Source organism: Lissotriton helveticus, chromosome 6, assembly GCF_964261635.1.
Source record: "Lissotriton helveticus chromosome 6, aLisHel1.1, whole genome shotgun sequence".
Taxonomy (NCBI): Eukaryota; Metazoa; Chordata; class Amphibia; order Caudata; family Salamandridae; genus Lissotriton; species Lissotriton helveticus.
Genome location: NC_136067.1, coordinates 1,849,027,363 through 1,849,053,929, shown reverse-complemented (window position 1 = coordinate 1,849,053,929; position 26,567 = coordinate 1,849,027,363). Strand labels below are relative to the sequence as shown.

At 41.2% G+C, this 26,567-nt stretch overlaps 1 protein-coding gene across 1 annotated transcript in view; it reads left to right on the top strand.

The window, feature by feature from the left end:
* PTPN14 (protein tyrosine phosphatase non-receptor type 14) overlaps positions 1–25,827 on the top strand; it is a 524,356-nt gene extending 498,529 nt beyond the window's left edge. Inside the window, exons 16-19 of the mRNA XM_078649778.1 lie at positions 1,495–1,623; positions 5,693–5,927; positions 8,120–8,283; positions 21,296–25,827. Coding sequence (XP_078505904.1) covers positions 1,495–1,623; positions 5,693–5,927; positions 8,120–8,283; positions 21,296–21,424 — 657 coding nt within the window. The 3' untranslated portion in view covers positions 21,425–25,827. The remainder of the gene's footprint in view (positions 1–1,494; positions 1,624–5,692; positions 5,928–8,119; positions 8,284–21,295) is intronic.
* The last annotated feature ends 740 nt before the right edge of the window (positions 25,828–26,567 follow it).

The window sequence follows — 26,567 nt, the reverse complement described above, 5'->3', positions numbered from 1 at the left end:
TGCTCCTGATACCCTAGGACGAATAGGAGAGAGGTTGGAAACCGATCTGGGTACACTTTGTGATGTGGAGTGGGAGGCAGCTCTGATGCCCCAGAATAGTAACCATTCTGGCGAGTCTCCATCTCATCCACCTTAAAACGTTGCACCGGCCCTACAGTACTTGAACCAGACCATATGCCATGGGCCTGTGTAACAGCAGCACATGCCTGGTGAGAGGAATTTAATTTTAATTCTTAAATTGGATCATTTATTTTCCGATGTAATTATTAGTTAAAAATATATATTCTCATATATTATTTTGTACCTTTTAGTAGTCTGCGACTTTCAGGACGTTTATTGAGCCTTGCAGTTTTTTTGTGAAAACACAAATGGGGCATGGGCCACACCTGGTGGCTGGAAGAAAGTGCTAATGCAAATATGTATTTGATAGAGTTGGATATTTATAATGTTTTAATCTTTCAGTTGTGGGTGAAATTTTATAGTTGATGGTACTTTTGTATGGGAATCAACTCAAGTTGCTCGCAGCATAATGCCAGTAGCAGTCAGGGGAAGGTGGTGTGAAGTTAGATTACATGGCAACTTAGGATCTCTTTAAATCTCTTCACAGTGCTTCTCGGCGCCTGAAATGGACCGGGGAAAAGATGTGGGATGTCTGCTTACTCCACAGTTTGACAATTAATGTTTTTTTAAGTGTTGCCCTTGATTATTGCGAACAGGCTTGTCTCCTTGCAGCATTTGCATCACTCCTGGACGGCTGCTTTTTTTGTACATGCGTTGCCACATATACATTCCGTAAAGAATAGACATTTTGAATTCCACATTGCTATAGGTGTTAGTTTGGTAACACACTAATCTTAAGTGCCCGTTCCCTTGTGCATCTGTGCAGAGTATAAATGTGGGTCATGTTAGCACCTCCAAGTCATGTCTGGGGAGGACTTGTGCTTTGCTACTTCCTTCCACTCTGCTGTCGAGCACAGTGCTCTGACACACCTCAGAGCTCACTGTGAATGATGGGTAATGCTGCTCCTGTCTGTGCCGTTGGTGACGTTGGCTTAATATGCGTGGAAATCAGGTCTCCTACCTTTATGAGCCGCTGTCATGGTCTGCCACTAAAGTAGCAGCACAGTGATCTCTCTCGGTGAATCTCACAGTGCATGGGCATATTTCAGAATTCCTGAATGCCACATATTTAAAAAATATACAGCACACTTAACCTGTGAAACCTGTAGTTGGGCCACTTGCTCATTGTGCATAAACGCCACTGTCTGGGGAGGAATTCCGGCCAAATGATCAAGTGATACAAGCATAAGGAACTCAACAAGGGATCATTTCTGCACTATAAAGCACATGATAAAAGCATGCATGACTTGGTAATGTGTGTGTCAGTTCAACATAATATTTCCCTTTGACGCCTTTAAGTCTGCCGTGGGATAGAAAGTTGAAACAATGTCATGATAGAACTGGAAAGTGAATGTTTATCTTGCTGCCTCCTAGGTGTCAATATCCGGAGAAGAGTGGCACTACATAGGCACGCAGGGGCCACTGCCAAACACGTGCCACGACTTCTGGCAGATGGTGTGGGAACAAGGCGTGAACGTGATAGCCATGGTCACTGCTGAAGAGGTAAGTGAGACTGCAGCAGATGGTACTTCATAGTGTGAGCATGGGAACCCCACCATTCTCAAGACCTGTAGTAGAACAATGTTTTCTTTTGCTGCTTCCTTTATTGTTAGTTTTCCTTTCATATGCACACTTTCCTGTCTTTTTTTATTGTAAGAATTGTATTGTCGCAGGCTGTTTCTTCAGTTTAGGGATTCCACGTGCCAAACAAAGCATAGATATTTCCACTGGGATCTGAGAACTGAGTGACCTGCTTGGTCAGAGGAGTTTCTGTGGCCAACATTAGCCAAATTGACATCCCACCCCCCTGATCGGTCACCGTGAGGCACGAAGCAGATGGTCCTCCTGAAATGCGCTTTCTTTAAACCTTTTGATGTTCTTGCCAAGGAAAACAAAGACATGTTTCCACTAATAATCGCAGAGCAATGCTTCCTCTTTGTGAGAGTTGGCACATTAACAGTAACATCAACTCACTCTGATGAAACAAGAACATCCTTCAACAGTTGTCGCAGGTAAATATTTCCTTTATATTGTTCGCTTCATCATGTTTTACTAGACGTTCACTACTTTCATAGGGCATAGAATCCGTAGCTTCATCATATCTCTCGGTTCAGGGCATCCGGATAAATACTCTTTCAAGAATGCATTGAAAGACTTTCAGTGCCTGTAAAGCATTTCTGAACCAGAAAACAAGCATGAGCATTCAGGGCATGCCCTGTCCCCAGTTACATGCAGCTAGGGCTGATATTAAAAGGATGGTCTGCTGTCTACTGGGTGGCGTAAAGGATCTGTCAGAGTTGGAGAGACGTTCACACTGATCCTTTGGCGAATTGTTGGTTTACTGAAGTTAGTCTGGTGGCTCCTGGCCAGTTTGGAGTAGAGGAGAGACCCCCAAAGTTCCTAGCAGCGTTTGACACTAATTCACTCTTTGTGCCAGTAAGTGAGGTACACATTAACAGTGAATTTTACCAAAGGGTGTGCAGCATGTGCTAGTGCGGTCTCTTGGAAGAGAATTTTTGGATGTGTATGCACTTTACAGTTCAGCAACTCAAACATTTCAAGACTTCAGACTCACAGCTAGACTCCTATCTGGAGCTTCTCTCAAGTGCAACAGAAATTCACGTAGAAACTTGCAGAAATATGTTCTGAAAGCTCTGGTGTTTCCATTCATACTCCATGCATATCTACAGTTGTGTTGTATTGTACTTACATTTTTATAGAGATTCATAATCTGAGGAGAACCCGAAGCATGTTATCAGGTGGTTGTATTCCTCCACTGTGTGGGAATGGCAAGAGTTTGTGTTGTGCACGAGTAACCAGAAGAGTGTTTCTCTTTTCCTGTCTTGGGTCTTGTCGCTAAATAGTGTAGTGGTGGGAAGAAGAGTGAGCGAATGCGTGCAGTTTAAATCAATCAACTGTCTTGTAGGATTTTAGGGTGACCACTGAAACCACCAAAATTTATCCTATGCTGGATACAGTGCTAAAGACAGGTGCTCTGTATACATATGTTTATGCAGGAAAGACCACTTCGGGACAAGCGAGAAGGACCGGCAGGGATGGACTATATTAAAGTCATCCTTTATCCAAGGTGTTATTGTGAAGACAGTTTATGATGCTTTAAAGTGTCCAATTAGCGTGTCAGATAGTAGATCTCTACATGTATTGGATGTATGTCCTCCTACCTGTCATTGAGATTAAAAGTGTTGAGGGTGGCTACATGAATAAATATGTGCATCCCATGGTCGGTGCTGATTACGGATCGCAATGATATGAATCTTCTCTGTCCGCTCGGGGGCAGAAAGGAACCCTCTAGCTACACTGGTTACAGGCAGCCAGGATAAATATCTTACTGGGGCAACCCTGGAGAAATATGCCTGTTCCATGACATGCACTGATTGCAGTCATCCCTGCTAGCACACTGTTGCGTTTGTTCCTGTAACATTCATGGAATTACCTCAGTGGTTCACGTTTTTGTGATGCCAGAGGCGAGCTTGCTTCCACATCCACATTTACTGTGCCCATCCAGTACAACAAAGTATAATGCAGCGAACAGTGTGCTCTGGCAGGACTTCTGCACTTAAGGCATCTCATAGCCACCAGTTTTCCTTGAGTATGGATCAGTAAACACTACACCCTCCAAACCCTTTTTTTCTTCTTTTATTTAAATAATCTCTCGATTTCGTAGTCTCACGTGCACCTAAATCTCACAAGGGCCGGTCTCATATTCTCTCAATGTGCTTTAGTTTGAACTGGAGTTTACCTTTTATTATAAGTGTACCCCAGTTCCTGGATGACCAGTGCATAAAGGCTATTGATTTTTCAGAGTGAACTTTATAAATGTTAATACAACTCACTAGTTGGTCATTTGGCGAGCTGTACGGTCTTGTATTCAAGTGCTGTGTTAACTTGTGGCACCATTGAAAACACCTGTTGCACAAGTTTTGCAGTTACAAGTGGGGTGGAGTTTTCCACATTGAAGTTTCCTGCCAATAAGTATGGGAAGGTCAAACCTGACAATATTGTCTGGGGAAAAGGGTCCGGAATGCACTGGAAGATGAGTATTTTGATGTGGTAAGTGCCAACATCTGTATCTTATTCCCCATTGCTGGAAACTTTTTAATTGTGGCTATTTATCGCATCCAATAAACACCACGCTCAGGGACTCGGTATTTAACTTGTGCAATAAATAATGCACCAATCTCAAGGCATTCATTATTGAAGTCCATGTGTAAGCATCTGACCTCTGGAGTGATATGTGGGTGAGGGGACCTTTGCATCCTTTTCACCAAAGCACTTTGATTTTGGCCTAATCTGGCCTACAGTGTGTAAGTGCAGTTCCTAGTAGTTTCATGCCTGTGTTGAACGTTCACCACACTTCAAGTCCTCACCCTTCTCAAATAAATTGCCACCGTAAGCTTCTTGTGTATGGTGTACAATGTCCTGATGCTCCTAACTCTGACATTTCTTGTCCAAATTCTTCTGTACCATGTGAAATAAATGCGAGAAAGGGTGAGCCATCATTATTTATTGATCTAACGTTTATCATACAATGCAAAAATGCCAGTGTCAAATGTATATTTTATGAGCTTCTTGCTTTTCTAGCATTTGAACATAGTGTTTCAAAAACACTTGAAGCATTTGAAAATCACATGAAATTGGACTGACCCTAAAAACAAAGACGAGCTCCCTTTTTTTGTCTTGTCCCCTTGGTGCAGAAAGAGCCCTGAACAAAATGTCTCTTGTGTTTTGCTGTTGGGAATTTACAATTAACTTAAACGAGTTTATCTGAAACCCTGTGGGAGGGAAGAGACAACATTTATTGAGAATGAGTGTTTGAAATAGGTTCTGCTTTGTTTCCCAACTTCACCCATTTGGGAAGTGTAAACTGTCTTTCCGAAGAATTAAACTAAGAATGTTTGGATCACACATTTGAAGTTTTAATCACGGACACTGAACAGTATGCCTTCTGTGGCGAGTGCACGATACGCAAATGGCGCGATTAATCACCTCACCAAAGCCTCTTCCTAGGCACTTGATTTTTCTACTGGTAAACAAATATATATTAATGACCTTGGAGTATTTTAAAAACATTAGTGAGACAGTAGGTGAAACCATTTCTTAAGAGTCCAATAAAGAATGTGTTTTTGGAATTAATTTTACAATAGTTTTGGACCAGGCATCCTTAGAACGAGGCGCCCATCAGTGCGACGTATACATACTAAACTGAGTCCTACATTGGTGTTAACTATGCAGATTGTGAACATATCGTAATCCAGCACAGACCAGTAGAGGCCTGCCAAAACATTATATGATTTGGTCAGCAGAACCCATTAATGTCGCAACTCTAAGCACTGTCCCATTGGCCTTATTTGATTTTGTGAAATTATTTCATTAATAACTATGTGGATTTCTGAAACAATTATTTCCTTTATAATGGCAAGTTATAAAGAGTGACTGAAAAATATCTATTTTATACATTCTTATGCCCATTCTGAAAATCAAGTGGAGTTTTTTTTGTTGCTACAGGAAGATTTATGTTGTGCCAATCTAAATAAGTGTGTCTTTTATGCAGGAGGGAGGTCGATGCAAGAGCCACCGCTATTGGCCTAAACTGGGCTCCCGGCACAGCTCAGCTACTTATGGGAAGTTCAAGGTGACAACGAAGTTCCGTACAGACTCTGGGTGCCATGCGACTACAGGGCTGAAAGTTAAGCATCTGGTCTCCCTTCAGGAGAGGACAGTATGGCACTTGCAGTACACAGACTGGCCAGATCAGGGCTGTCCAGAAGACATCCAGGGATTCCTGTGTAAGTGACCTCGCCTTCTAAGCTCTGAGTTCAAAGGACGTACAAGTGAGGCTATTGGCTGGAGTTCTAGTCGTACCATGAGGCGACCTGAAGTTGTAGTTGAATGCCGGGAATGCTAAGTGTATACATCCCATTTGGTGGTATCACTGTACGGTTTAATTATTGTATTGCAACAACCTGCCTTGCAGAAAGGATAACTTTTCCCAGGATTAAACCCATATACGATTTTAGACTTGCTCCCTGGGGTAAATTTTTGTCTTAGGTGTGACAACGTTGGATCAGGCACAGTGGGTTCCAGCAGATGATTGATTCACTCCTCCCTACTACTAGATCAGAAGAGTTGGATTTCTTACATTGAACAGGCTAAACTGGCTAATGTATGTGTTCATTCCAGAATGTTATACTATATTTATAATACATGGGTTTATGCAATCCCTTGTTAAAATCCTGACTCTAATTCCTTTATAATAGGCAACTTGTGACACACCCAATCACCTGTTATGCAGAAATGACGTCAGAACTGAACTGTAATGATTTATTACAGTCGAGTTCTGAAATCACCATGCCTGCTGCCAGCAGATGAGGGGAAAGGAAGGTCAGGTCATGAAGCATAATTAAAGTAGCTATTTAAGGAAGAAAACAAAACACTGCTCTTCTTTCTTCTACTCTGTTTTTCTAGCTGTATGGTGAAAAGCAGTAAGGAGATATTTATGGAAACATTTGTATTTTTAGCAATTATGTAAAAGTTAAAATCTTTCTGCGGGTTCCTACACATTCCAAGCTACTATGCCTTTTAATTTTTAAAGTGATTTGTATTAAACTGATTCATATCTTTTTTAAAACACATATGTAGCTGTTATTTGACGTGGTTAATTTTGAACTAGAGATTTTATTTTCATTCTTCATGTTAGCTTTCACATGGAAGAGCTACTCACCAAGGATTTGAGTGGTTTCTGGGAAATTATTATCGGGAATAAAGCACCCCATTCCGTACAGGGTAAGGCTATTACAAGTCACCTCGGAGTTCGATAACCTTATAAAGGAACTTGGTGTTCGGCCTCATTCCTTAATATGGTCAAGGAATTCCTTGGCGACTTTTAATATCTTTATAGTGGTCTGCAGGGTGTACTTTATCAATTTTGGGTCAACCTGTAGAACTAAGGTTACTGTTTGTTTTAGGGTAAGTTAGAACTTATTATAGAACTCTTGTGAAGATGAATTTAGTTGCCCTTGGTTAAGTACCTGAAACCCATTGGGGGTGATCGAATAGTTGGTTGTCATTGAGGGTCGTCAGTGAAGTCCTTAGGGTTTGCTGGGTGCTTATACAAAAGAGAACCAGAGTTCGCAATGTCTGTTTTACCATGTGAAAAAGGGAGTATTAATCAATTGTCTGGAGCCGAGTGTTGGGATGATTTTTCTTTTCTGAAAAGGAGTGCACTGGAAGGCTGAATGCTTTGATTTTGGATGGTGCTTTCAGGTCTTTGGGCACTGATGGTTCATTGTCAGTTTTCACACTTGAGAAATTTATGCTTTTGCAATATTATTGGGGAGCTGCTTTCTCTCCAGGCACTTATGCATTTAGATACCCTGGGAGATGTTAAACCACTTGTTTGTTTGATTTGTTCTTCTCTGATACAATAGTCCTGGTTTGTGTGACAGCTCTGTGTTATGCCCCCATGGATTTATACAATTATTTATCTCCCTCTCATCTAGATTTGCATCAAATTTCTTCTATTTTTCAGGCCACTTTAGTTATGTCTATCAGATTCTGGTTGGGTGATTTGCGGACAATAGTTTGGTTTCTGTGCTGGAGTGATGTAACTACACCCAGAGCTATCAAGATATTGTAGTGTTAAATGGTCAGAAGTTAGATGTGGGCTGAAGCCTGCTTTATTATTTTCTGTGAAGGGGTTTAGGCCATTATTGTGATTATTTGTTATGCTGAAGAAGGGAGGAGCGGTACAGGGTGAGCAAGAAATGCAAAATAGGGGAAAGAAGTCGACGGTGCCAATAATATATTTCCTCAATAGTATGTTGTTTACCGTATTTTGCTACTAAACAGTCTTGCAACAATAGAATTTTATCAAGTTACGCAGGCAGCCATAAAGGCACATTTAGTTGTATGAATGTGACATTCATGGAACCACTTGAGATTGTATGGAAATCACATGCTTGCAATTTCTGATTCACAGCGTATTTGGATGAAATACAGTCCGTACGACGTCATACGAACATCATGCTGGACAGTAGCAAGACTTGCAGTCCACCGATTGTAGTCCATTGCAGCGCCGGTGTGGGGCGGACTGGTGTGGTCATACTGACAGAACTTATGATTCGCTCTTTGGAGCACAATGAGGTAAGTTGTTGCTACAGATATAATATTTTCGCTGCTTGATAGAGGTACTTAACTTGGTGACCTGACTTAGAGCTACGATAGGTCCTTCATTTGTGAATTATTTGTTCATGCATAATCTAGTAACCTAACCCGGGGTACCCTTGTCTATTTCTTTGTCACCCAGCAGTTGTCATCACAGCTGTAACAATATCTACCATGGTAACAGCTGAAGACCTCACATCAAATGTTTAGTGGATCTAATGGCAAACAGGTTTGCCTCTTACTGAAATGGGCCTGAAAATCCTATGCCATAGTTTAATAATTGGAACTTTCAAAATCACAAACCTAATTCTAAATAACCCAACGAGAAACTACTTCCTCCACAAAAATTGATAACCTGGACAAATGCTTCAGTCAATTCAACTACAAACACTTGATGAAGTATATTGAATTCATCAGGAAGAAGTTGGAAATACAACTGAACAGGGGGGTGGGCTGGTGGATGATACTAGAAAAGAAGGGCAACAAGATAAAGCTGTATTGAAACAGAGGTAGAAAGTAAAAACAGACAATAGTTTCTTAGCCTCAGATCTTTCGTTCAACTTAGTGTGACATGGCCCAGAGTCACCTTAATTAGAACATCTGCTTTTTAGGTCTCGGCTAGCCGCGCGAAGCGCGTCTCCGCCGAGCCCCTATTGTCGGCATGTGAGCTTCCCAGGAGACAATCCTGGCCGCGCGCATCGCCTTGGAGGCGATTTGAAAGTGGCACGCGCCGACTGGCACGCGCCGTGCTCGGCCTGGCTGTCTCCTGGGAAGCGCACACTCCCCCCTCCCCCCGCTGTACAGAGACACACACACAGGAGCGAACATACACGCACACACACGCGCGCACACACACTCACACACACGAGCGCCCCCCAAGGCCCACTTACCGCTAATCCAGTGTGTTCTGTCGCCTCCGCGGGGCTCTCCGGCATGGGAGCCCCGCATCACGCACTGCTCTTGACCAGGAACTCCGTGGGCGCGGGCTTCGCGCACAAGACGGAAGTCCCGCCCCCACGGTAAGTTTCGTTTTGAATGCGCGCGCAGATATTGCAAAATTACAAATGTCGCCAGGAGAGGGTCCGAGATGTGCGTAGTCTGCTTCATGTTCGCAAGTATTTTGCAGATTTCTTCACGGACATGGTTGAATTAATTATTTTTCAGTTGCAGGGAGTTGAGGTAAGAGAACTATGTTGATGATGGGGAGAGCTGTGTTGATGAAGGAAGGAGGTAGGCTAAATGTGGCAGAGAGGTTTCGGGAGGGCCTTTCCGCAGAGGACATCCTTGGTGCCGTCTTTCAGGGTGGGAGGCTCAACATTTTTTTGCAAGTGGAGTGAGTGCAGAGTAGTGAGTAGTGAGTGCAGAGTAGTGAGTAGTGAGTGCAGAGTAGTGAGTGCAGAGTAGTGAGTGCAGAGTAGTGAGTGCAGAGTAGTGAGTGCAGAGTAGTGAGCTGCCTCAAGTGAAGTACTCTGGTACCCAAGGATGACTAGCAAACAATATTATTCACAACGTTGCTTACTATTCAGCAACATTTGACAGTTTCTAAATCCTCTTTATACAACAATTCAGAGTTTGATAACAAATTAATGTAACACATTGTAATATACAATGCCAATAGCTCAAACTTTAATGCTGCGAGACCTATTGCATTGTAAATGCTTGTTGTTTTAGTCACTTACTGATAATCGGACCATCCCATATGGTTTCCTTTTTGACCATTTACGTTTTACTGTACACATTCAAACGTTTTTGGAAAATGAATACTTAGAGGCAGCATTCTTTTTATTTTTTTGAGTTCAATATGTTTATTAAGTGTTTAAAAAGATAAAAGCAGTCAGATACAGTTCATAATGATACCGATAGGAAAAATAAGGAAAAATCCACAGGTGCATCAGAGTATATCATGAATAACAGAGAAATTGCCACAACTCATACTTCTTAAAAGTAAAATAAAAATCATGGAACAGAGTGGCATTAGTGAATCAGAGGAACTCATAAAAGGCATCATTATATACAAAATAGAGAAAGGAAGGGGAAAGAGAAAAGGGAATAGAGCAAAGGAAAGAAAGAAGAAGACAGAAGAAAGAGGAAAAAGAAGGATCTCTCTTGATGGCGCAACAAGACAAGACACTACAAACAACAGTTAATCAGACGTCACAAAGGGGTATTGGTCGACCAACCCCCTTGTGCCAAATCCATATAGTTATCTAAAGTTCTCCACACATTAGAAGAAATAGGAGTGAGATGAGCCCTATCCACAGAGTAGTGTGCACTTCTCAAAAAGGATACCCATGCCCACCATGTGTGATAAGAAACGGAAGCAAAAGACTTCCAATCCATAAGAATCACCTTAACTGCCACAGTTAATAAAAGATCCAACAATTGCATATCTAATGTATCTAACGGTAGAGGATTCTGGGAAGCCAAGGGTCCCAATAAGACCATAGAGGCAGCATTCTTGAGGTGTTTAAGGTCTCTTAACTGTTATATTCCATTCCTTTTGTGTGCTGATTCTTAAGAAGCAGGAGGGTCTTTGCAGGTATCTTTTAAGATGACCTGACGTACTCTGAATCATCAAGTAAAAGTTACACCACCCTACCTTTTCCTCCATCAGGTCCACTGTATTTTTTCCTACACCCAGAAAGTTGGTTCTAAACAGTACTATATCCATCGACTTGGGCACAAGAGTGAATATTAAAGGCATAACGAATGGCTTTAGATTAGCACAATTTATTCTATACCTTGGCCTAACATGGGTCAAAATATTTGCACTAAATAATATACAAACCTTCGCAGAAGTGTTATTTTGATGTACGGAAGAAAACCTCAGTTCTGTATGTATTTCTAGTTAGTGTACTAGGTGCGTTTTATTTCTGTTATGGTGCCTGTTTCACAGTTAGCTGCTAAGGATGTGTAGTATGAGTGTGGTAGATGTTTATCACATTAATTTCTCATCAATGAGTGGTAGATGAAGTTTAGGTTGTATAGGCCTTATTTAGGTCTGTGCTGTCAACCCATTGTGTTGTATATTGATCATCTGGCAGTCTTTTGTGACTTTATACACAGAGACTCAACTCTTCTTCAGCGTAGGCGATGGCACCCTGGGTCTCTGATAATTCTTGGAAGTTGTGCAAGACTGACCTTTTGGATGTAGCTGAAGAAAGCGTGCTCTTTGGGAGCAGCGCCTCCTGCAGTCAGTTATTGAAAGGACTCCAGGGCAATGCAGCACAGGAGGAAAAATAGCCATCCTGTGTGACCTAAGGTTTCTACAAGGACTATTTAACCATTTTTCTTGGCAGTTTAAATGATCGAGTGTTCTTTTTGTGGGTCAATGCATTTACTTAACCAAGCAGTGAGATGGTGTTCACCCCAACTCATCTTGAAGGATGGACCTCCTTTCTTCCTTACAACCAGTGCTTAATTTGAAAACAAAATTAGTGCCAGGCCCCTCGTCAGGAAAACACTACAGCTTGCAGCATCTGTTGCCCCTGCCATGCTGCCAATGACAGTACAGAAAAAGCTTTAAACCGTCACACTTTTTCAAGTCAAGTGTGAAAATTCTTACTATTGCAGGCCCCTCAAGCTTTAAGAATTGCTTAAGAGGCAGGTATTAGTCATTTTAAATGTAAATTGAATTAATAAACAGTTTTTGTTTTGCTCAAACCTAAATTAGGCAGACAGCAGCACTATGTGGCAACTGTTATAAGTGGCGGTGATGGTAATTAAATGCCGGTGCCGGGCACTGTAAACCACTGGCTCAAATTAAGCACTGCTTACAACGCACCTTTTTAGGCCCCCCCTTGCTGGTAGACTTAAAAGCATACGAGGTGCCCATGAAATGAGAACATTAATGCACCTCATTCATCCCCATGCTGCTCAGCATCTTTTTGTTGGCTTTCGAGGCAACTAGTGATATCCCAAGGTCTCTTCTTCATGCACTTGGACATCACCAGTACAGGGTGCAAAAGGAAAAACAGACTCAGCCTTGCTTCTGAGTTTTCAGCCTTGCTTCTGAGTTTCTCCCACCGAAGCAGAAGGCAGAAAAGTATGGATGTGTTAATCTCGGGTTTCCCCACTTTCCTCCCTCCTCTTGAAGCATAGCAGGAAGTAAAAGCAGACAGAGAGCAACACACATAGACCTCTCCACCTACAGCCCATGCCTACTACATCTTCCATATTCATTAAACTTCTATTCAGATCTTCTGAAATGTATAGCATTTCTTGCAATATTTACTCCCTCTTCTGCTGCCTCTACTTATCTCTTTTTCTGCCTCTACCTATCTCTTTTTCTGCCTCTCTGCATCCTCCCCTTTCAATTTTCAAATTTGGCATCGACCTATCTTTCCATTTATGCACTCAAAATGAGGGCCTCTGATTTGGATCATAAAATCCACCCCCAAAGGAGGCACCCTCAGGCTCCCCTGAGAAAAGAAAAAGGATGAGGGGATTCTGTAATTCCAGGTGTGGATCTGGCAGTAATTCCTTGTTATACTCCACACTTTCGCCGGGGACTTCAAGTGTTTTCAGCACGCGAAACCCCCTGGTGAAAGATAATAGATCTGTGGTGTTCCTGCAAATCTCGTATTCGAGGTGGCTTGTTACTGCCCTTACCTGCCCCATTGCAGTTAATTGTCCACTCATTATGAGGGCCTAAGTGTTCATCTCTGAAAAGTTTTTTTGTTTTTTTTTAAACTAAATTATGTGACAATTGATCATATCCATGTCTTTGATGACTTATGATTTACTTTCATGTTGGCCTAAACCCTTCCTTCGTGCCTAAGGCATCTTCAGGCGTTTATTTCCACCTATTAGTTTAAAAAGAGTTGGTATTGGGGAAAAAGGAATAAACTGGGAATGGAAAAGAATGAGTTCATGTGAGAATCTCTCCCAGCTTTTTTAAGTGTTCATGCCTTTTTAGGTCTCGCCTGCCAATGCGCTTGCGCATTGCTGGCAAGAGATATAGAGGCTAAACCAAGGTTTGAAACCATGCAGATTTCTTACAGTTCGTGTGGAACACTGGAGCGGAAAGCGCGTCCACATCAAAGCCATCAGCCCCCCTCCCACAGGCATCTGAAGCTTCCCCCAGCGTGCGCTCGGCCTCAGGCATTTCTCCTCCCCCCTAATTATTAACCCCTACTGTTGCTGCCCACAGCCGGCCGTACTTTCACTTTCACGGCCGCCAGGCCATGTCTCGCATTTCTCCTCCCCCCCCCCCTCCCAGTGTACTTTTATTTCTGCCCGTCGCAATCCCAGGCCGCTTTCGGTTCATCAAGCGCCTCCTTGTACCCTCTTCAAGCTATCGAATACATTCACTTTTGACATGCCCCGCAGTCCCAAACTTCATAGCCTTGTTAATCTTCTCCTTTTGGATTAGGGTGCAATTTATTTGTGAATTTGGACGCATCTAGTGGACTACAACGCTCGACTGCTGTCCCGTATCAATTTACGTGCTTCTTTTGTGTCCTATCAAACGAGCCTTTTTTAAAATATATTATTAAAGGTAAAAAACAAACATCATTATGAACACAGTACTTAAATCATCTTGTCAGGCGTTGGTCACGATCAAACTACACTTAAACTATTAGGTACCACGAGATATCGCCGTTCGCTCACATTTTTTCTCTCCACATTTTCTGTGTACATCAAACAAAGTGACTTGGTCAAACGTCCATTATGGAATCTTGGCTGCATACTGCAATTCATTGGATATTCTGTTCTAGTTTAGGCTGCATAATGTTTACTTTTGTAGATCTATAGTTTAGGAACAATTTACATTTGTCGGGTCAAGTTCGCGCTATATAAAACTCCGTAAAATGAAAAAATTGCATGGCATACATATTCGGTCAAACTATAGACCTAATTGAATGACCGTTTAGAAATGGCATGCTATACTTTTAACAAGTACATTCCACTAACTGTTTCCCACCTGTAATTTAAGGTGTACTATTTACTTGTGCGAGTGTACTGCAGTGCATAGCTTTTAAAGATGGACCTGCACAAACCAGCTACGTCACAAACCACCATTTGTCTGTCAGTGCCTCACATCACACTTCAAAGGCTCCGCTCCGCTCCCCGCCCCCGCCTGCACATCGCACTCTCCTACTTCACCTCCCACGGCCGCTCTTCCCGTTCACGTGCCCATTCGCTTCAGCACCCCAGCCGCCCGTCACCTCTGCCACTGCCTGCGCGCCATGCAGCTCTCATTACCTTTGTAAGATGTCAAAACAGCTCTTTCGGCCTTTTCACAGAATGCCATTTTGTTTTTTCCTCAATAGGTATACAGTTAGAATCCCATCTGCATTCCAACTTTCCATTAGCATTGGCTTTGGTCCCCTGCCCCACTCTCCTCCCTGTCAACACTCGCCCAGCCCCACTCTGTCTCTCATTGTACAACCCCCTCCCCCCGCGGCCCCCCAGTTCACTACACTCACTATTTTCCCCAGCTCTCTTGCTTTTCATTCTCTCCTCTATCTTCGGATCCACCCCACCTCCTTCTCACATCGCCATATTCATTTTTACCCCACCTCTTTACTTAATTTCTCTCCCTTCCTCTCTCCCACCCTTTCCCACTCCCTTTCTCTCCGTGGCACGCCCCCACCCCTGTCCCCCGCTCCTTTCCTTTCCCCTTAGCCCCTGCCGCACTGTAGCTATTGGGATTCCTAGAGGGCTGAAAGCATTTACAGACAGTTGGTTGGTTAAAATCTCCTCACTAAAACACCATGTTCAGATGTTACTCTTTTTTCCTCGTCTGTTTATATCCCTGTTAAGCAGCCAGTTTGTTTTTTTAGATCCGAGGATGTTGTAGGAATGACGAGCTATGAACGTACATTAACTTATGCATGCTCCTAGGTCAATGCACTGCGTAGGACCATTGATTTGTAGAAGAACCACCACAGCACCACCACAGCATCACTCAGCAGCACCACAGCATCACTCAGCTCCACCACATTATCACTCCGCACCACCTCATTATCACTCAGCACACCACAGCACCACTCAGCACCACTACAGCACCACTCAGCACCACTCAGCACCACCACATCATCACTCAGCGCTACCCCAGCATCACTCAGCACCACCACAGCATCACTCAGCACCACCACAGCATCACTCAGCACCACCACAGCATCACTCAGCACCACCACAGCACCACCACAGCATCACTCAGCACCACCACAGCATCACTCAGCACCACCACATTATCACTCAGCACCACCACATGATCACTCAGCACCACTCTGCAGCACCACTCAGCACCACCACAGCACCACTCAGCACCACCACATTATCACTCAGCATCACCACATTATCACTCAGCATCACTCAGAACCACCACAGCATCACTCAGAACCACCACAGCATCACTCAGAACCACCACAGCATCACTCAGCACCACCACAGCATCACTCAGCACCACCACAGCATCACTCAGCACCACCACAGCATCACTCAGCACCACCACAGCATCACTCAGCACCACCACAGCACCACTAAGCACCACTCTGCACCACCCCAGCATCACTCCGCGCCACCCCAGCATCACTCCGCGCCACCCCAGCATCACTCCGCGCCACCCCAGCATCACTCCGCGCCACCCCAGCATCACTCCGCGCCACCCCAGCATCACTCCGCGCCACCCCAGCATCACTCCGCGCCACCCCAGCATCACTCCGCGCCACCCCAGCATCACTCCGCGCCACCCCAGCATCACTCCGCGCCACCCCAGCACCACTCAGCACCACTCAGCACCACTCAGCATCACCACATCACTCAGCACCACCACATTATCATTCAGCACCACCACATTATCATTCAGCACCACCACATTGTAACTCAGCAACACTCTGCACCACCACAGCACCACAAAGCACCACCAAAGCATCACTCAGCACCACCACTCAGCACCCCCACAGCACCACTCAGCACCCCCACAGCACCACTCAGCACCACTCAGCACCACCACAGCACCACTCAGCAGCACCACTCAGCACCACCACAGCATCACTCAGCACAACCCCAGGTTATAGGTGTCACATTTGCGAAAGTTATAACTATTGGCATTGTAAATGACAAAGCTATTAATTGAGCTATTTTCAAAACCAAAACATAAATAAAAAAAATTGTCATTTACAAGACCAATAGCTCAAACTTTCCTAATGCGAGACCTATTGCATTGCAAATGCTTGTTTATTTTAAGTTGGAAAACACAATTTAGTTTTTACCCACTGCAACATGGGTCAGTGACTAGACCTGCCAGTAGTTTTATTTGTCTTTCACTGGATCACAATGGCACCAGGTGCGAGGATCTTGTATATTTCCAGCATAAACATTGGTATAGAGAAATACAGGGCTGCAGACTTGCTGGCATGGAGACAAAGAACAGCCTGGTAATTGTTCCCTAAGACAACTCAGACTGAGTATGTTTCTGGCTTCAGAGCCTTGCGCTTTGATTCTGAAGCCCACTGGACTCCATCATAGTTTTATTTAGAATATATGGAAATAGAGACAACTGATGACGCATACTTGAAACAAACATAAATCCCACAAAAGCCCACCATGAGCCAACTTTAGAGAGACGGGTGTAGTCTATAGAAAAGCAACTGAACTCACACACACCTCACAATGGCACGAGGATGATGACCACAGGGCTTTCAAAAAAGTCCATCCCATTGTCCCTGAAAATCTCGCATCAACCTTGAGTTAAAAGTATACACAATTCAGCACCTAAAAATGATTCCCGGCCTCAAATTGAGTATGATGTCTTTTCGAGACCAATCCTGGTTTTGAAAAATTTAGCATAGAAAAATATATTGATAGAGCAGGATTTTAACTACTCCCTCGCAAAGACCACCTAAGTAGGATGCAGTTGTAGACTCCTAGCATGATTTTATTTCCGAGCCCCAATAACAACAATTTATCCCAGAAAAGGAGCTAAAGAGGGCAGATAAGTTTAAGAGAGCCTGAAACTACTACAGAATAAATGTTCCTTTAGAGAAGGAGAGTTTACCCAATCAGAGGACCTTCTGGTTCTGAACAAGTGTATACAGACAACAAGGATAAATCCACCGCTCTAGTACACACATTCAGACTTGGAGTACGACGTAATTAAAACCATCTCCACAAGTGTCTGTGTGTAAGAAGACATTTTTAACCAGATATGAGATTTTTGTCTACAGCTAGAAAATGCTTTTTTAAAACCTCAGTTCCACAAAGTCCCCCCACCAGCAAGGGAATAGATGGTGAAAGTTAAAAAAGGAGTTTGAACCTGCAGATTTGGAGGATTGCAAATCCCACTCAACTTTTTTTTTTTTTTTAAACATTATTTTTAATGAAGTTTGTTAGATGGGGAAAGTGGGGTACATAAGAAATAAGGTACTGTTACATACAGCTAGCTCCTAGGTGGTGTACCCTTGTCTGAAGGTAATAGTTAATACATTTCTTGTGACAGAGTTTGATAGACCAGGCTGATTGCAAACCAGGTGCCAGAAGTAAAATAGATACATTCAGATCGTAAACAGGAACATTAACATTTGAATAAACAGGGGCAGAGGGGGTTTGGGATACTGGTGAGATCAAGCGATGTTATGGAATGGCAGGGTGTAGCAAGGAGGAGAGAGTGGCACGCAGAATGCACCCAGACAATAACTGGGTAGAGTACGACTCGAGGGCGCTGCGAGGAAGTAGAGCTGCCCAGCCAGAGGATGTTAATGAAGGGTATAAGTCCCCCAAGGATCATTCGAACTTAACTTTAGGACTAGCATGATCCTGCATATATTGATAGCAAGCAGTTCTATATAAAAGGCCACTCCTGGCTCAGAGTGTCTTGCTTGAGACCAGCAATATAGGCAAGGTTGTCAATATGCCTTCCGACAGAAAGCATTTATTTTAACAAGTTGCATTTGAGGTGTTTCAGAAAATCGGAAAAGAGGCTAAATATTGATTTACAGGCAAGCTTTAATGCAACAAACACACTTTGAAATACGCAATATCCACAAGCATGTGCACACTCTTATGAGTCACCAAAGTACTCCTCATAATGTAAATTATTACTTAAAATAGAAAGGGGTCTTCTTTTGCGGCAATATCAGATCAAACGGCAGAGGCCACAGCAAAAGAGATAGCATCTCAGCCAAGCATTGACAGCTGATCTACCATCATAACTAAAAACCCATGCTAGATAGAGGAAGTGGTGAGAGGAGGTTCTAAAAACACATACGAACATTGTAACCTCTGGTAAGTTAGTGTTGCGGATCATCACCATTGATGACTGCGTTTAGTTCATGAAGACACCAGGGAGTCACCCACCAAGACATAAATTAAATAAATCAAGGTCATCTTCGTTTACTGTTAGGACAGCTTGGTGGGGATCTACAGAAGAGGTACCAACAGAGCATACTGCACATACTTTAAAACCAGAACTGGACTTACATTCACTGCACTGGTAAATGGGTATAACAAGGTGCATGACCACAAAACAAGACAATATCATCTTTGGAATAATTATGTGTGTTGTAATGGAACATTTTACCAGGTTATATTCTACTGGTTGCCTTAAAATCTGATTTGGGGGAATTTACCTCTGTTTTACCATTTGAACCTGCACATTTGCACAAAAGATTCCAGTTAACTAAATCCATTCCTATTAATAATATCAGTAATGTCAGCAGGATACAAATAGGCCCCTCGTAGTTCAGATTTAGAGTAAACTCAAACAATTGAGCCCAGGACTCCCACTCAAAAAAATCATTGGTTAAGGCAATAGATCTAGCCGATACGAGAGCTACTGGCTTAGCCAGTGTACATTTTGTACAGCGTAGAGGCTATGCAGCCTTGCTAAAAGTAAATTTTAAAAAAAGGGCAAGGTAGGGAATGGGGCATAAAAAAAATACAATGACATGCCAGTGTTGACCACGCCATATTGCTTGTTTTGTTATGGCAGGGTGCTTTTTAGTTATGGCGGGGGGAGGGAAGGCAACACTGAAAACGGGAGGATGCAGGTGGGAGAGATGAAGTAACAGCAGTGAACGGGTTCCAAGCCCTTTATAGTAAACAATACATCTTGTATGCGCTGTTGACATGCAAGACCTAGAAATGAGGGTAGTTCTGACATACTTGCAGCCACTATTGTGAATAAGAAAAGAGCAAAAAACTAAAAAAATAAATTAAAATAACAAAACTTGAACAATATAATACTTCAATAAATAGTAGTTAATGTGAGGTATGTTTGGCACAATATTCTGCAGTGTTGTCACACACTATCTAAAGTTCACGAAGCAAAGTTCCCACAATTAATGATTGCAAGACTAACTAGCGGTCTTCTAACAGGCGGTGCTATTGCTACCGGAAGAAGTCTGAAGATGGAGAAACTAAGTTACATTTTTTACAGAAATGAAAGTCACGTTTTGTAAAACTCTGACAATGCACAATTACAATTCCTCACCAAGCAGCGCACAATGCAGAAAAGCCAGAGGCTTTGGATTACGAACAAGGAGATAGAGCTCTCAGAGTAGCGCAGAGGCAGGCACCTTAGAGAGACGCTGTTGTTCATCAGCACAAACAGCGCATTGCTGATTTTCTCAGAGCAGCATTTATTCACCAATCACAAGACGCTAGCGGTTCAGAAATGCGGATGTGGCGCCGTACAACAAGAATGTACTGTTCACAGCCAGTATAGAGTAGGAATCCATCAGAGTAAAGGAAATGGCACAGAAGGTATCGGGCGCTGCGCTTGGTGAGGTGCAGGAACGCCACAGCAAGGCCTCCAACAGCTGGTTATGAGCAACAGGAGCAAATGGGTGGATGAGAGGTGAAGGAGCAACATGGATAACGGGTGGGGGCTGGGAGGGGGAAGCACATAAAGAAACTAGTACCTGTATCTCAGCATGGGCAGTGGATGGACAGTGAAAGGACACTAATCAAGCTAAATCAATCAATAGTTGTTCCATGCTCCCCACGAAAGAAGTAGATGAAGTTGCCATGCTCTGGCCAATTAGGAAACAGCAAAGAAAAGTGACAATGAAGCTGATGAATGGTAAACGACGGGCAGGCTCCAAGCCTCTTATTCAACTCAGTATCCCTCGTAAGGGAGAGAGTTTGCGCTAGTGCACATACACTCACGCAGGAAAGACATATAAATGTTTGGAGCTGAAATAAACAGAAAATAGACATTTGGAGTGGGGGCCGAAATCCTTGCTCCTTCCTTTTTTTTTTAAAGTAAATTACCCTTTCGCTATTATCATCTAATTTCTTATTCATTGTTACCTTTAGCACCTGTACTCATCCCTGAGATTTTTACATCTTCTTGCAATTGACCAAAAAACAACATATTGCATTTGAAACTAGGGGAGCCGTTAAAAAATCATGCCTTAAGTCTCACAGAAGGAGTATTTTGTGAAGCCGTTCTTTGCTACTGATTCTCATATAGAGCAGCACCGAACAGACCTGCTTCTGAGCAAATGAGCTTCCTACTGTGGCAAATGCTGCCAATGGAGGCTGCTAGACTGTTACTGCATTGAGATACAGCGTGGTTTTCCTTTTCCATGTAGTTTGTTACATAAGGCTGTGCATGGAATTATGATGTATCTATCTTTTGTTAATCAAGCAAAAGTATTTGTTTCAGACTCATTATTGGCCTATATTTTGTTCCTTGGCAGAAACTTGAAGTTCTTAGTAAGCTAGCAAGGTTGGTAGATTTGATTAGGAGATGAAAAATCCAAAATTAACAGAATTTGTGCATATTCAAATAAGTTAAACTGATCATCTGGAAGAACATGCTAAACAAAGGTTGTAAACTTTTCTCTAGAAACTGGGTAATGCAATAGCTTCAGCGTGTTTGAATAAGACGATGTAATCTAGTTATTGCTTGTTTATATTTTAAGAGCCAAGAATGTGAGTCTTTCGACTATAATAATATTTGAGACTTTATTTTGTTGGTTTAGGACTTGCATATGTCCAAAGTGTGTGTTCATATTTGCTTTTTTTATGTTTACAGAACGTGGATGTGCCTGTTATGCTGAGGTACCTGAGAGAACAGAGGATGTTTCTTGTTCAGACTATTGCTCAGTACAATTTTGTCTATCATGTCCTTATTCAGTTCTTACAAAATTCCAGACTTATTTAACCCACTCAACAAACTGAACAATCTGTTGGACACCTGACTGAAGATATCTTGGAAAGAATTAAATCTCATCTGGAGCATCCTATAATTTACACTGTGCGATAGACAATTCAAGGTTGTTTAGGATGCCACAGAGCCAAGGAATACTTTTTTTAAAAGTCTAACAAACAAGTTAATTTATTTTCTTTCACTAATTTAGTAACTTATGAAATATTTTAAGTAGGATTTCTGTATTGAACCAAAATTGGGTTGATCGATGCTTCTACTATCCATGCAAGCAATATCGTGTATGCTGTTCTTCATGTTGGTGTTTCTTCCCACATCATTTTTAAAGACAGGAAGCTTAAACTAAATCTGTTTTAAGGAATTGAGTTTTGCTTGTTTAGGCCAAAAGTTGTAAGCCCAGAAGAAATTGCCTAAACTGCGAACATACCTTTGCTACGTTATCTGGGTTGTGAACTACACCACAGATACTGGAGCCTTCGCTTTGTGTACTTAACTAAAAAGAGAACAAAACAAAAAGGCTACTCTGAAAGGTGAAATCACACACATTCTAAATGTTTGTCAGAAACTAAAATGTGAATTACTTACATGAGGGAAGAGGAAGAATAGCAATTTCTGTAATGAACAGGAAAAAAACACTAGATGGTTAAAATGCGACATCGCAGATTTCATATTGGGTGGAGTTCAGCTCTGTCAAACAATGCAGTACTGTTGGAAAAGTCAATATAGTGCAAACATGTTTTTTAATTCATGGTGCAATTCCAAGTAGTCTAAAATTAAGGCTGGTCCCTGGAAAAGGATGCACCTGTCAAGGGATCCAAGTAGGGATGTCTTCCTTCAATTATTTCTTTCCTGATCATATGGTGCTCAGTTGCGGCCTCTAAGTGCAGTTATGTTCTTTGAGGCAGAATTATCTTTCTTTGTCAGTTTGTACCTGGAGAAATCAACAATTAGGGCTTATCGCTGCAAATCTTTATACATTTTGTAATACTTGTTATACCCGTAGAGATGTTAGGTGTTACCTTTCATCATTTTCAAAATCCTCAAAGCATAACTCCATCATAGTAATTGTCCCTTTGTGGATGAAACATGTGTTCAAGTGTTTAACTGGATTAACATCCCCATATGTTATTGGAAAAAGCATTGTTGAAGTGGTACTTTCTTTGATGGTAGTGATGCTTTGCATGAGCACCAATATAGTTTGCGTTTGATGCTTCGAAAGAAAAGAGTATGCAGTACTCATTTATTATTTGTATACTCATGTCTTCTGTTTAAGGCCTTCTTCCTGGGGTAAAGATTTTATATTGTTGTAAATACATTATAAGGTTGGTGTGCGGGTGGCACATGGAGAATGTTAGATTCCGAGTCTATACCCTTCTTTGCTATTTTTCTAATGCTGTTTAATATTACTACATGCTTCAATTTTTGTTTCTGAAGCATGTGCAGTACACCACATAAAAGTCATAAAGAAGGCAAAGGTTGATTGTCAAAAATATGTTTTACAGCTAAAGCAGCAATGTTTCACATGGTATTGCCTTAAACTAAGGCACTTCTCAGACTGAGTGAAAGGTGGTTGAGTGATTGTTACAAGTATTTAATTTCAACACGCCTTCATACCTTGAAGTTTTATATTTCCATGAATTAAAAAAATTCATTGAGCACACTCATAATTAGTAAATTTGTAAAAGTGCAAACAAAAGGTAAGCTCATTAATTGTGACATTCAAGATGTACATAGCTACTCAGAATACTTTTAAAGTACAGGACCTGATTCTGTACACGATGTCAAATGGCATTTTACCAACTTTCAAAACATCCTTGGTTAAGAAACCTCCCCTACTGTGAACTACCATCTTCTGTTCACCTGTCTTTCTAAAGAATCTTCTAGACCCCTGTTTCTCCAAATATTCACATTAATTGCTCATCAAAAATGTGTTCCTTTATCCGTGAACCACCAGCATTCACAACTCTGCTCACATTTTATTTATTCTGAAAGTTTTTGTCTCTTTCACTGCTGAAAATACAAGAACATATCTACAAGCAACACTTTAAAACGTGCCCATAATCTGAACATCTTTAATGAAATGTGTACGGAGTATACAAGTTGGTTTTAGTTCTGTTTTATACTTGTCCATTGTAGTATGTTTACCAGAAGAAAATCTAACCATTTTACCATAGAAACGACAGAAATTAAGATACCCTTATGTATCTTTAGTTCCAGAACTGTAATCAAAACATTAAAAACAAATGCTGCTTCAGTCATATTTACATATTGCATAAAAGATGTTGGCTAAAGAATGGCACCACACGTTTATATATATATTAGCAAAATGGGCTTTGCTCTTATTAATCATTATGAATGTCCATATCATTGATTTGTCTGATGGTGATCTATATCAGAATCAAGAATGTCATGAAGAAATAGTCATTTAGATCCACAAAGAAGAATCTGCAGGAAAGAAACTTTCAATCGACTTTAAGACTATAATAATGAAACTTCTGTAACAGCTTTTTCTTAATGAAAATATATTTTAACTTTCCTTAATAGCGCTAGTGTTAATTGTATTCCTAATTGTCAACCTCATCTCTAAATTCAGTCTAACCATTAATTTACCCCCAACTCTAACCTAAACCTATTCTGGCCCTAGCCCTTCCAACCTAGCTCACTCTCACAGTATTTAATGCAACACAACATAATGTATTTTTGTAAAGTGCATGTTCACTTCTTGGAAGATCTTAGAGTCAAGTAACTGTTATGTATTGTTGTTTAACTTTGATACTCTCTCTTTCAACCTTGGAATGGTGAAAGTATGTGTAAACCTACTGCAGTTTGAATCGTGAATGTGCTGTCAAGCACAAATTCCTGAAGTGGTTGCATTAGTCCATTGAGCCACGAGTCCCAGCTTCCTTTAATAACCTATCGTAATATTTCATGTCATTGCTTTTTTTTTTTTTTACAGCTCTCTGCTGATTTATGTGAATAACACATGTATAGTGATGTATTCACGTGATATATAATGTTATTGGGGCTGGCCATTTTGCATGTTTTTTTTAATACAGATGCTGTTAAGCTTCACCGACATAACATATTTTCCTTTTCTTGTTGCTGTTACTGTTTACCATCAGCAAAAAGCATTGGCAAAGCCAAAGGTTCAGCTAGTACCTTTCAATGTTTTTTGTTTCTAGTTCTTTACTAATTCTTGTATTTTTATTTTAGGGGCCTGTTTTATTTTATAGCTATCACTACTTCATAGTGCTTTCTACATAATGGCATTGCTTCCTGAAAGTTTATTTGGAGCAGCATAATCTCATCACTTTTGAAATGGATTTTAGTGTGAGTTTTTTTTTAAACAAAAAGCCAAGATACTCTGTTTTCACTTGAGAAGCTGTAAACAAGCATTCTTCCAACAGTTAAGCTATTCTCACTCGTCAGCTCTCTGCTTTTCTATCTTTCCAACACCAGTGTAGTGTGGATTGTGTCACCTTGAAGAAAGGCAGTATCAAAGGTATGAAATGTTGTCAGCAGTTTTATAGTGTACTTCCACCCCTTATAAGGAATTCTATTGCAGAGATCTTACCAGAGTGGAACTAGTTTGCCAAGGAAAATATGGTTCTGCCAACAGAACCCTTTTTTATCTTACTGCTAGTTCATTAAAGAATATATAAATATATACATCAGGATAATAGTGCTGTGGGACTGTTTCCGATGGACAAGAGCTTTTAAATGTAGGTATTAAAGGAGTGTTTGAAGAATTGTGTATAAATACACATAAACACATCTGTATAGTGAGTCATGAGTAAGAATTATGCTTTTTTTGTGCCTAACTGTATGTGTGCATTTGATTTCAGCTATTCTTTTGGATTTCCTGTACGATGCTTTCTATTTCACATTCTATTATTGAGCATTTCTATGCTGTTTAATAATCTTGCCTTAAGAACAGAGCTCCTATAATGATGTCTTCCAAATGACTTTGCAAAAATACCAGTCCTCTTGTTTTATCTTGAACAATTTACAAAGGTTCAACTAACATGCCTTGCAAATCTAAACATATAGAACTTTATTGTTTCACAAGACTGTTTTGTGTAAGCAGCTTTCATGCAAAAAAAACAACTAAATCACAAGTTTTAGTTGATTGAATTAGTTAGCTGGCAGTCTGCATGTTGTGACGCACAAACTATCCAAGTTCCATTTGATATGCACTGAGCTGTAATCCTAATGTTAGTGATATATTGTGTTCTCAGGACCTCCGATCATTATCCAATGCACCTCAGCAGTATTCTGAAATAACAGTACAGGAGAATGTTTTTTAAATATTCTGTAATAAACAATCAAATAGATGAAAGCACCAGAGACATATTTATAAATAAATGTTAAAAAAAACAAAAAACGAAATTATAAAAAAACCTCTTCTAAAGGGAATTATGCAAAATACTAGAATACATTTAAAATGTGTTTTTGCTTTAGAACTAATGGTTTGCTTCGATATTTATGTTGACTTTACATCAAAATAATATGCAATTGGCTCTTAAACTATTACTTTTATTATACTGTAACTGTTTTGGTGTTTGTGCCAGTGATGGTGAGAGGGATGTGGGGTCACTGCTAAACCGTTTGTGTTGCTGAGTTTCCACAGCCTGTCAGCTTCCAAATATAGCATAATCTTTTTTCAAAGACTTTTAAGGTATTGTAGCACAAATTAACCTTTTATGAAGATGCCACCCATTTTTTTTGTAACCTCTTATGTACCTTTTTTTGCCTCTAGTCTAAAATGTGGAAGTTTCTGTCTGAGGTCAAGTTAGCTTATTCTCATACTTTGGAATCCTCACACAGGTGTACACAAAGTTCTCACCTAAACAGCACAACAGCACCCTGTGTGCAAAATAGGAGTGTCCCTATGTGCAACACTGAAAAATAGTCTAGGATTTCTAAATATTTGAATAGGGAGTATGGTTTACAAGTGTGCATGCAAAAGTTATTGTGCAGGGTATCTGGAGTATACTATTGATACCTGACCCGGGTATTAAAAGATCCAATTTGTCCTACTGTCTCCTTTTGCCTTAAAGCAGAAAAAATGATAATTAACAGTGACTGCTACAAATATGGTAATGTGAGTTTTGGAGAATCCATTTGACAAAGTAAAGCA